General features: G+C 41.0%; 1 protein-coding gene across 1 annotated transcript in view; it reads left to right on the plus strand.

Moving 5' to 3' along the window:
* lrrc69 (leucine rich repeat containing 69) overlaps positions 1-8,978 on the plus strand; it is a 57,225-nt gene extending 48,247 nt beyond the window's left edge. The window contains exons 7-8 of the mRNA XM_073044588.1: positions 3,630-3,803; positions 8,650-8,978. Of these exons, the coding sequence (XP_072900689.1) occupies positions 3,630-3,803; positions 8,650-8,760 (285 nt within the window). The 3' untranslated portion in view covers positions 8,761-8,978. The remainder of the gene's footprint in view (positions 1-3,629; positions 3,804-8,649) is intronic.
* The last annotated feature ends 3,810 nt before the right edge of the window (positions 8,979-12,788 follow it).

Consider the following 12,788-nt stretch of genomic DNA (forward strand, 5'->3'; position numbering starts at 1 on the left):
GGATATTGCCTGTGATAGAGCATTTCAATTATAATGGGATAGGTTAGATTTGTTTTCCTTGGAGCAAAGAAGGCTGAGAGAGGCTGGACTGAGGTATGTAAAGTTATGAAATGCTAGTTAGGGTAGATAGAATGAAACATTCTCCTTGGTAGAAGTACATAAAAGCAGAGGGCATAGGTTTGAAGTAAGGGGAAGTGGTTGGAATCTGTAATGCATTGCCTGAGGGGTGGTTAAGGCAGGGTTCTTACAATATTTAAGAAGTATCATGGTGAGCAACTGAATCACCAAGCAACAGAATACTACAGGCTCAAAAACAGGATTAGTATGTTTGGGTCGGTATGAACATGGCAGGAGGTAGGGACTTGCTTCTGTGTTCTGTAAATCTATGACTGAGTTACTGTGTGTTGGAAGGTGTGCTGAATGATACCTTGGCCATGCAAGTTGAGCTAGTCAGGAATGTACCAGGCATTATTATAAATCTCTAATTTAAAACAGAAAAATGAAAACTAGCACCTAAGAGACAGCAGAGATATTCAAATAAGTTTAAGCCTTCAATTGTCAAAAAATCTTGTTTTTATTGCCTATGTTCTTGAGATCTCACCCCGGTGATTGGTTTAAATTACATCCAGGTGAAAATTCTCTGCAAGAGGCACATCTTTAAAAGAAAATTTAAAAAAACAGATTTTCTAAATGTCCTACAAAATAGTTTGAGTGTGTAGGGGAAATATTTTATTATTTTCATTTTTCCCTGTCCTTTCTCTTCAACAAATGTTCATACTTTGGTTGGTATTGAATAATGACAGTGTACTCAATAGTGTTACGAACCCCATAACTGGGTCACTTACCAACAAAGATAGAGAGGTCCGTTGAAGTCTGATGGTACTATTTTTAACAGTATTTATTGGTAAAAATACACAAAAATAATATCAGTGCAAACATACAGATAATATAGGTCATCAATACTAAATCTAAAAGTGCGGGTATAATAATAATCAATAAGAAATAAGCTCTATCGTTGTCTAGGGGATAATGTATTGTCCGATGGAAATATAAAAGTCACTCAGTTCATTCAGACTTCAGCCTTTGGGGACCGCTAGGTTTGCAATTGTTGGAGAGAGAGAGAGATTTTAGAAACTTGCCAGCTTTTCCTTTTTATGATGTCGATCCTTCGACATTTCGTTGGTGGCCTCTTCTTTAGCTAAGCCGTTCTTCCGTGGTAAGGCCCCAATCCCAGGCAACGGGAAAGGACGCACGCGAGCCCTCCACCGGCTGTCGCTATTAAATGCTGTCACGGGATTTCTAGCATTTCTCCTGGTGCGTCTGAAGGGGTTGTTCCCCAGACCCTCTTTTATCCTTACTCACGGGGTCTCAGATGTCAATCAGGTTGGGATGATGCAATCCCTCAACCAGCCCACTCTGGTCATTCCCTGAGGGCTTCAATGAATAGTACAGTACTCAATACACAATTCCGTCTCCAAGAGACAATAGTCGTTATCAATGGTTCCGCCTTTCTGGGGCCAGGACACACATTCCAAACTCTTGTGGATTCTGCATGTCTCTCTCTCATTTCCTCGGTCCCAGACCCGAATTAATAACGATCTTGCAATTCTCAAAAAGGAGGGGGCTACTTTGTACCCTTCGGCCCCTCAGAGTGGTGGCACATTCGTAACAATAGCAACTAACTTCATAAGGAATGAAACCTATAAACCTCTCACAGATTTATTTATTTAGTGAGATGCAGCACCGAATAGGCTCTCTGGCCCTTTGAGCTGACCCACCAAGCAACCCCTGATTTACCTCTAGCCTAATCATGGGACAGTTTACAATGACCAGTTAATGTACTGACCAGTATATCTTTGGACTGTGGGTGGAAACCAGAGCACCCTGAGAAAACCAAAGTATCCCACAGGGAGGGTGTATAGACTCCTTACAAATGATGTCGGAATTGAACTCTGAACTCTGACTCCATGAGATGTAATAGCATTGCGCTAATACCAGTTGTGGCTAGTGGGCCATAAGAGCATAGGCTGGATGATGAGCTGAATGAATATTTATAGATACTGTAGTTACTGTATACACACCTCTTGTTTCTAAATGGTGTTGCTTATTTCATTTTAAAACTTAACTAAAATTGATTACACTTGATTATATCAAATCAGAGGATATAGTCAATTAACATAGAACAGGACAGCACCGAACAGCCCAGTCAGCCCCCAGCGTTGTGCTGATTTATACTAAATGTCCTCTTCCAGTTTCAGATCCATATCCCTGTCTTCATGTTCATGTGTCCTATCTAAAATAATCTTAAACTCCACCATACTGTTTTCTGACTCCACTACTATCCCAGGTTCAGCCATTCTCTGCATAAAAAGAACTTGCCCCTCATGTTGCCTTCAAAGTTACCCACTTTAACCATAAAAGCAAATCTGCTAGTGTTTCACATATCACAAGACCATAAGACATGTTTCGGGCCAAAACCCTTCCTGCCGAAAATACGTCCACTGTACTTTTCTCCATAGATGCTGCCTGGCCTGCTGAGTTCCTCCAGCAACTCGTGTTTGTTGCTGTCATTCCACCATGGCTGATTTATTATCCCTCTCAATCCTGTTGTCCTGCCTTCTCCACAAAACCTTTGACAACCTAACTAATCAAGAACTTATCAACATCTGTTTGAAATATACCCAGTGACTTGACTTCCACAGCTGGCTGTGGCAATGAATACCACAGGTTCACCACCCTCATGCTGGAAAAATTCCTCCTCTTCTCTGTTCTAATGGGGTGTCCTTGTTTCTGAAGCTATGCCCTCTGGTCCTAGACTCCCCAATCTAGGAAACATACAATCTAATGGCATGGACTTCGGTTTCTCAAACTTCCAATAATGCCCTCCTCCCACCTCTTCATTCCCCATCCCCTTTTCCCTCTCTCACCTTATCTCCTTGCCTGCCCATCACTTCCCTCTGGTGCTGCAAATAATGGCAGACATCTCATCATTCTGAAATTATTATTTTTAAGGCAATGTAGAGATTATTGAAGTTAGCACTTATCAACCCTCATGAATTATTCTGGATTTGCCAGAAATTCATTACAGTGTTCATGGTTTTATGTGTTTTAATAGTTTTGTTCATTCCTTATGAGGATATGAGGTTAAGAAAAAAATCATCGTTTTGACTGTCAGGATGCCTGAAAGGTGGGGAAATAGACTTGGCAAACTTACTGGGCCATTTTGCATCATGAAAGGCTTTCATGATAAGATTAATACATGCCAATACTGCAGCCAAGGTTGGTAGATTGCAGCTGGCATAACATTCAGGCGATTTTCATTCTGTCGTGGAGATTGTGATTATGTTGCCCTGCTTTAGGTAATTGAAACTCAGTACACGACTCTTCAATGTTTTATATCTGGAATTGGTTTTATCCCTTTCCTTTCTCACAACAGCCACCTATCTATGGGTCTCACTTAGAAAAGTCAGCTTACAATGTGTTGTAGACTATCAGAAATAATTTCACACAATTGTCATCATAGATTGACATATTTCTTCTACAGTACGAGGGGGATTCAAATATTCACTGGTCTCTTGTGATATTCCATCATTTCTCTCCTAATTGCATATTCTTCATCTTTATTTAAGGAGATTACAGCAAGATATGTCTTGGATGAGCTGACAAGTAATTCATTCAATTCAGGTTTTGAATATTACCCAGAACTGAGAAAGATATTGAAAAACGCGAGCCGATGTGCTGTGTGTCAAAGAAGCTTTCTGAACATATGGCTTGAATGCGTGAAATTTGTTGATCTAACACAGGTAAAATGTTTGGTGTTAAATATTATTTCCTAACAGAAAAAGATATAGCTTGGAGAGTTGGCTACAGGGTAATGATAATTACCTGTTGAATGTAACAGGTGGTGAAGGTGTAGCATAGAAACATAGAAAACCTACAGCACAATACAGGCCCTTCAGCCCACAAAGTTGTGCCGAACTTGTCCCTACCTTAGTAAAATAGAGGGCTATAGGTAAGCCCAGTAATTTCTAAGCTCCATGTACCTATCTAAATGTCTCTTAAAAGACTCTATTGTATCCACCTCCACCACCGTTGCCGGCAGCCCATCCACTCACCACTCTCTGAGTAAAAAACTTACCCATGATATCTCCTCTGTACCTACTCCCAGCACTTTAAAACTCTGTCCTCTTGTGGCAACTAGTTCAGCCCTGGGAAAAAGCCTCTGACTATCCACAGGATCAATGCCTCTCATCATCTTATACACCTCTATCAGGTCACCTTTCATCCTCCGTCGCTCCAAGGAGAAAAGGCCGAGTTCACTCAACCTATTCTCATAAGACATGTTCCCCAATCCAGGCAACATCCTTGTAAATCTCCTCTGCACCCTTTCTATGGCTTCCACATCCTTCCTGTAGTGAGGTGACCAGAACTGAGCACAGTACTCCAAGTGGGGTCTGACCAGGGTCCTGTATAGCTGCAACATTACCTCTCAGCTCCTAAATTCAATTCCACGATTGATGAAGGACAATACACCATATGCCTTCTTAACCACAGAGTCAACCTGTGCAGCTGCTTTGAGCGTCCTCTGGACTCGGACCCCAAGATCCCTCTGATCCTCCACACTGCCAAGAGTCTTACCATTAATACTATATTCTGCCATCATATTTGACCTACCAAAGTGAACCACTTCACACTTATCTGGGTTGAACAACATCTGCCACTTCTCAGCCCAGTTTTGCATCCTATCAATGTCCCGCTGTAACCTCTGACAGCCCTCCACACTATTCACAACACCTCCAACCTTAGTGTCATCAGCAAACTTATTAACACATCCCTCCACTTCCTCATCCAGGTCATTTATAAAAATCATGAAGAGTAAGGGTCCCTGAACAGATCCTAGAGGCACCCCAGTAGTGACTGACCTCCATGCAGAATATGACCCATCTACAACCACTCTTTGCCTTCTGTGGGCAAGCCAATTCCGGATCCACAAAGCAATGTCCCCTTGGATCGCATGCCTCTTTACTTTCTTAATAAGCCTTCCATGGAGTACCTTTACAAATGCCTTGCTGAAATCCATATACACTACATCGTCATCACTACCTCCTCCCCTTAGATGCTGTCTGGCCTGCTGAATTCTGCCAGCATTTTGTGTTTTTATTACACTACATCTACTGTTCTTCCTTCATCAATGTGTTTAGTCACATCCTCAAAAAATTCAATCAGGCTCGTAAGGCACGACCTGCCCTTGACAAAGCAATGCTGACAACTAATCATATTATACCTCTCCAAATGTTCATAAATCCTGCCTCTCAGGATCTTCTCCATCAGCTTACCAACCACTGAGGTAAGACGCACTGGTCTATAATTTCCTGGGCTATCTCTACTCGCTTTCTTGAATAAAGGATCAACATTCGCAACCCTCCAATCCTCCGGAACCTCTCCTGTCCTCATTAATAATGCAAAGATCATCTCCAGAGGCTCAGCAATCTCCTCCTTCACCTCCCACAGTAGCCTGGGGTACATCCAGTCCTGGCAACTTATCCAACTTGATGCTTTCCAAAAGCATCAGCACATCTTCTTTCTTAATATCTACATACTCAAGCTTTTCCGTCTGTTGAAAGTCATCACTACAATCACCAAGATCCTTTTCCATAGTGAATACTAAAGTATTCATTAAGTACCACTGCTATTTCCTCCGGTTCCATACACACTTTCCCACTGTCACACTTGGTAGGTCCTATTCTTTCATGTCTTATCCTCTTACTCTTCACATACATGTGGAATACCTTGGTGTTTTCCTTAATCCTGCCCGCCAAGTCCTTCTCATGGCCCCTTCCGGCTCTCCTAATTTCCTTCTTAAGCTCCTTCCTATTAGCCTTATAATCTTCTAGATCTCTAACATTACCTAGCTCTCTGAACCTTTTGTAAGCTTTTCTTCTTGACTAGATTTATTACAGCCTTTGAACACCCTGTTTCCTGTACCCTACCATAACTTTCCTGTCTCATTGGAAGGTACCTATACAGAACTTCACACAAATATCCCCTGAGTATTTGCCACATTTCTTCTGTACTTTTCCCTGAGAACATCTGCTTCCAATTTAAGCCTCTAATTTCCTGTCTGAGAGCCTCATAATTCCCCTTACTCCAATTAAACACTTTTCTAACTTGTCTGTTCCTATCTCTCTCCAATGCTATTGTAAAGGAGACAGAATTATGATCACTATCCCCAAAATGCTCTCCCACTGAGAGATCTGACACCTGACCAGGTTTATTTTCCAATACCAAATCAAGTACACCTCTCCTCTTGTAGGCTTATCTACATATTGTGTCAAGAAACCTTCCTGAACACACGTAACAAACTCCACCCCATCTAAACCCCTTGCTGTAGGCAGATGGCAATTAATATTTGGGAAATTAAATTTCCCATCACGACAACTTTGTTATTATTACACCTTTCCAGGATCTGTTTCCCTGTCTGCTCCTCGATATCCCTGTTACTATTGGGCGGCCTATAAAAAAACACCCAGTAAAGGTATTGACCCCTTCCTTTTCCTAACTTCCACCCACAGAGACTTCGTAGACAATCCCTCCACGGCATCCACCTTTTCTGCAGCCGTGACACTATCTCTGATCAACAGTGCCATGCCCCCACCTCTTTTGCCTCCCTCCCTGTCCTTTCTGAAACATCTAAAACCCAGCACTTGAAGTAACCATTCCTGTCTCTGAGCCATCGAAGTCTCTGTAATGGCCACCACATCATATCTCCAAGTACTGATCCATGCTCTAAGCTCATCCACTTTGTTCACAACACTCCTTGTGTTAAAATAGACACATCTCAAACCTTCGGTCTGAGCGCGTCCCTTCTCTATCACCTGCCTATCCTCCCTCATTCACTGTCTACAAGCTTTCTCTATTTGTGAGCCAACCTCCTCTTCCCCAGTCTCTTCAGTTCAGGTCCCACCCCCAACAATTCTAGTTTAAACTCTCCCCAGTAGCCTTAGCAAACCTCCCCTCCAGGATATTGGTCCTCCTGGGATTCAAGTGCAACCCGTCCTCTTTGTACAGGTCACACCTGCCCCAAAAGAGGTCCCAATAATCCAGAAATCTGAATCTCTGCCCCCTGCTCCAATCCCTCAGCCACGCATTTATCCTCCACCTCATTCTATTCCTATACTCGCTGTTGCATGGCACAGGCAGTAATCCCGAGATTACTACCTTTGAGGTCCCGCTTCTTAACTTCCTGTAGAGTTTTTTCAGGACCTCCTCCCTTTTCCTACCTGTGTCATTGGTACCAATATGTACCACGACCTCTGGCTGTTCTCCCTCCCACCGCAGGATATCGTGGACGCAATCTGATTTGTTTAGAATGAAGCTCTTCCAATGCATATTTCATATATTTAAAATGTTCCAACAACTTAGCTGCAGTCTGTAAATGTCTGCCTTTGTCAGTATTCTCAAGAAAACTTTTAAGTGCACCTCCAGACTTTAAGTAGACTGCTGGTGGCGGCTAACCCAAATGGTTGATAATTTTCATTGTAGATTTCGAAAAAGGATTGCTATTTTTGGCTCTGTAATACATTATGACATTGGCACTCACCTTCCAATTGTCCCCTGAATCTTGGACAACACCTATCAACATACCCCTTAGTTAATCTTTGCTCTTTCTGGACAAACAGCTTTTCTGTGTCCTGATATATAGAGTGTACAGTAGAATTACCTTCTCCACCCTAACCTGGACACCATATCAAAAGCAGCGATGGCGCATAAAAGATGTAGAATTCCTGGCTCATTTTGCAATTGAATATATACACAGTAGCAAATTGAAATTACGGATTAACTTTGAGTGCTGATTTAAAAACATGAAAAAGGATACTGAAATTCTCATGTTACAGGGCTCATAAGCAGATTTTACAATGCTTGTAAGTGGAGAGCAGACCTGCTCAAGATTCCTAACTACTATTGAGATTATGCTGTAAAATAAACACTCAATGATGGAAGCATATTGCTGCAGTTGTCTCCTGCTGAGATTATAATAGCAACCTCTTACCTCTCATCATTTTGTGATCAGCACTAAAGGTTATCAGTATTCTGAAACTTAGGGCAAAATAGGCATGCAGCAAAAGTTTCGGGTTGAATGAATGTTAGTTTTCAAATTTACTTTTTAAAGCTTTAAGTTTATTAAAATGTCAGAATTGTCTAAAAGGTGGAAAAGCAAAAGAAAATTAAATAATCTATTTATAATGATTTTATCTTGCTCAACAATAGAATCTTTGCTATTTTGGTGCAACATATGTTTTATTTTAAATTATGACTTTTGATACAAAAATTTGTCTTAACCAGAACATATATGTTGGTGTAAATTAAAATATATATTTGCATGCAAACATGCCATGAGTCTGATCTGAGTGGCAAATCATTTAACAACTGTTTCAAAGATAAAATAGTAAAATCAAGAATTACTTCACCTGTAAGTTAGTCTTTAGATGTATTTCAAATATCTTTGTGAGATGAAAAGATGATTAATATTGTTTTACAATTTGTATTATATATATTTGGGTGTTTAGGGACTTTAGGATTATCATTTATTTTTCATATTGTACCAAACTGAGTTGTTTATTTATATATACTTGTTTTTTTCTCTTTCAGAAAATTAGAGTGACCAGACCTACTCCTGTTGTCCCTGTTCGGGCCTTACTTTGTTCATATAAATGTTTCAATAAATCGGACCATCAATACTATGGAATAGCAATGCCATAACCATATGGGATAATGACTATTAATAAATTGAAAACATTCTAGGAGTTGTGAACTGTTAATGATGTACAATTAAGATGATGATCTAAAATTAAACAAGGAAAGTTCACAATGTCCAGATTATTCTCAGATATTCTGTAGATCCCAAACACCAACATGCGATCGTGGCTGTTTCACACACTTGCTTTTGTTTTAATATTACTTATTAAAAGAGTCATCTGTTTGTTTTAAGAAAAGTTTAAGTGACTTTTGTGACCATTAGACTCTTTATACTGTTGGTGAAAACAAGCTGAAATATTTAGGGAAAAATCCTATTGTGTTGCTTTATACATTTGAAATGGATAAAGGGCACAGTTCATCCTTGTGCTGCAACAATATTATTGCCTTTTTGCTCCTGGAAGCTGAAACATGAGTTGGACGTGCTTCCAAAAAATTAACAAAATGGATGTTCAGTTGACTTTTGTTATACTAAAAGCATTCCAAATCCTTGTCACGTTTGACAGCCAGCATAACCTGAAGACATGACTTAAATCTCTGACAGAACTTATATTCTGCTTTTTTAATGTATCGTTAGCCCTCATGACAACACTATGTTTACAAGATCCTGCTACCGCATATCTCCACTATTCAGATCCCAGACAATCTTGGCTGGAACAATGACTCTAGTAAATATGTTTGCATCTAAATCATGGAGCAGTGATGAGCATTTGAAGCTCATTACTATTATAAAGGATATTAACCTGATTTTTAATTCACTAGTTTCATAACTAATATCTCTCAAATTACTAAATCTAACTTATAGAAATTTAGATTTCCAGCCCACAGTTTGTTTGTTGTATGCAGTGTTGTGTGATGTAGGTGATCATGGTTTTTCCATGACCAAGATTATTTTTGGCAAATTTTTCTACAGAAGTGGTTTGCCATTGACTTCATATGGGTAATGACTTTACAAGGTGAGTGATCCCGGCCATTATTTATACCTTTCAGAGATTGCTGGCATCAGTGGTCGCATAACTAGGATAGTCATGCTGAAGAGTTTCGGCCCAAAACGTTGACTGTACTCTTTTCCTAGACACTGCCTGGCCTTCTGAGTTCCTCCACCATTTTATGTTGCTTGGATTTCTTGCATCTGCAGATTTTCTCTTGCTTGTGATAGTAACCATCTGCTCCCATAGCTTCATGTGACCCTGATTAGGGGGACCTTGTCAAATGCCTTGCTAAAATCCATTTAGACCACATCTACCGCCCTACCCCCATCAATTTCTTTTGTTACCTCTTCAAAAAACTCTATTAGGCTCGTGAGGCACGACCTTCCCTTCACAAAGCCATGTTGACTATCCTTGAGTAGATTGTACTTCCTCAAATGCTCGCAGATCCTATCCTTAAGAATCCTTTCCAAGAGTTTGCAGACCACCGACATAAAGCTCACCGGTCTGTAGTTCCCGGGATTCTCCCTATTACCTTTTTTAAACAAAGGAACTACATTTGCCATTCTCCAATCCTCCGGCACCTCCCCTGCAGCCAAAGAGGATTAAAAGATCATAGCTACTGCTCCAGCGATCTCTTCTCTGACTTCCCACAGCAACCTGGGGTATATCACGTTTGGCACCTGGGGACTTAACAATCTTGAAGTTTTTAAGAAGATCCAACACTACTTCCTTCATAAGAGTGATTCCAGGAATGATGAGGAGCATTTGATGACTCTAGGCCTGTATTTGCTGGAGTTTAGAAGAATGAGCAGTGCTCTCATTGAAACATACCAAATGTTGAAAGGTGTAGATGGAGTGGACATGGAGAGGGTGTTTTCAATAGTGGGTAATTTAGCACTAGAGGTCATAGTCTCAGAACCTAAGGACATCCTTCTAAAACAGAAATGAAAACTTTTTCCAGCCAGAGGGTGGCAAATCTGTGGTTTTCATTGCCTTGGATAGCTGTGGATACCTAATAATTGGGTATATTTAAAATGGATTTGATAGGTGCTTGGTTTGTAAGGGTGTCAATGGTTATGGGAAGAAGGCAGCAGAATGGAGCTGAGAGGGAAAATAAATCAGCCATTATTGAATGGCGGAGCTGATGTGATGATCCAAATGGCCTAATTCTGCTCATCATAATGAATCATAAATGATTTGGTAGGGGTGCACATCCATGGACAAGCAATTTTGACCTGAAAGTTAAAGGGGAGGCAACATCATTAGTCTACTGACAATCTTGCATCACTGAGTCTATGACAGGATATTTACCTTTCTGCACACTGAATAACAGACACAGGAAGAATATCTGAATAAGAATGTCAGAGCTCTTAACTTCAAATTTCTTATGATATTGTACTTTGTTAGGAATAGAATTTTGGGTTGAGACTTTTCATCAGGGCTGGACTAAAGAATGATTCAATCAATCTATATTCTGTGAAGCACTCTTCCCTCTTTTGACTCTCAGTCATATGTTAGATATAAGAAGCAGGAAGTAGAAGGGGCTTATGAGAAATATAGGGTAGCCAGGAAGGAGCTAAAGAAAGGACTTAGGAGAGCTTGAAGGGGGCATGAGAAGGCCTTGGCATGTAGGATTAAGGAGAACCCCAAGGCATTCTATGCGTATGTGAAGAATAGGAGGATGACGAGAACGAAGGCGAAGCTAAAGGATAAAGAGGGCAACATGTGCCTGGAAGCGGAGGAAGTTGGGGAGGTCCTAAATGAATACTTTGCTTCAGTATTCACAAGTGAAAAGGATCTTCATCAGGATGAGGTTGAAGTAAAGGGGGCCTGTGTGCTGGACAATGTGGAGATTAAGGAAGAAGTAGTGCTGGATCTTCTTCAAAACATTAAGATTGATAAATCCCCAGGGCCGAATACGATACACCCCAGGTTGTTGTGGGAATTGAAAGAAGAGATGGCAGGAGCATTAGCTATGATCTTTGAATCCTCTTTGGCTGCAGGGTAAGTGCCGGAGGACTGGAGAATGACAAATATAGTTCCCTTGTTTAAAAAAGGTAATAGGGAGAAACCTGGGAACTATAGACTGGTGAGTCTTACGTCGGTAGTCTGCAAACTACTGGAAAGGATTCTTAAGGATAGGATCGACGAGCATTTGGAGAAGTAGAGTCTACTCATGGATAGTCAACATGGCTTTGTGAAGGGAAGATTGTGCCTCACGAGCCTTATTGAGTTTTTTGAAGAGGTAACAAAAGAAATTGATGAGGGTAGGGCAGTGAATGTGGTCTACAGGGACTTTAGCAAAGCATTTGACAAGGTCCCTCATGACAGACTCATCCAGAAAGTCATGAGGCATGCGATAAGTGGAACCTTGGCTGTTTGGATAAAAAAGTGGTTTAAAGGAAGAAAGCAGAGGGTAGTTGTGGAAGGGAAGTGTTCTGCCTGGAGGTTGGTGACTAGTGGAATGCCGCAGGGATCTGTCCTGGGACCCTTGCTATTTGTGATTTTTATAAATGACCTGGATGTAGAGGCGGTAGGATGGGAGAGTAAGTTTGCAGATGACACGAAGATTGGAGGATTTGTGGATGGAGCTGTAGGTTGTTGAAGGTTACAAGAGGATATAGACAGGCTGCAGAGTTGGGCAGAAAAATGGCAGATGGAGTTCAATCTGGACAAGTGTGATGTGATGCATTATGGAAGGACAAACCAGAAGACAGTACAGGATTAATGATCAGCTACTTAAGAGTGTGGATGAACAAAGGGACCTTGGGGTACAAATCCATACATCCCTCAAGGTCACTGAACGGGTTGATAGGGTAGTTAAGAAGACCTATGGGATGTTAGGCTTCATTAACAGGGGGATTGAGTTCAAAAGTAGAGAGGTCATGTTGCAACTCTACAAATCTCTGGTGAGACCGCACTTAGAGTATTGTGTTCAATTCTGGTCACCTCATTATAGGAAGGATGTGGAAGCTATGGAGAAGGTGCAGAGGAGATTTACCAGGATGTTGCCTGGTTTGGAGAACAAGTCATATGAAGCAAGGTTAGCAGAGCTGGGACTTTTCTCTTTGGAGTGTAAAAGAATGAGAGGGAACTTGATAG

This window comes from Hemitrygon akajei, chromosome 1 (genome assembly GCF_048418815.1).
Source record: "Hemitrygon akajei chromosome 1, sHemAka1.3, whole genome shotgun sequence".
Lineage (NCBI taxonomy): Eukaryota > Metazoa > Chordata > Chondrichthyes > Myliobatiformes > Dasyatidae > Hemitrygon > Hemitrygon akajei.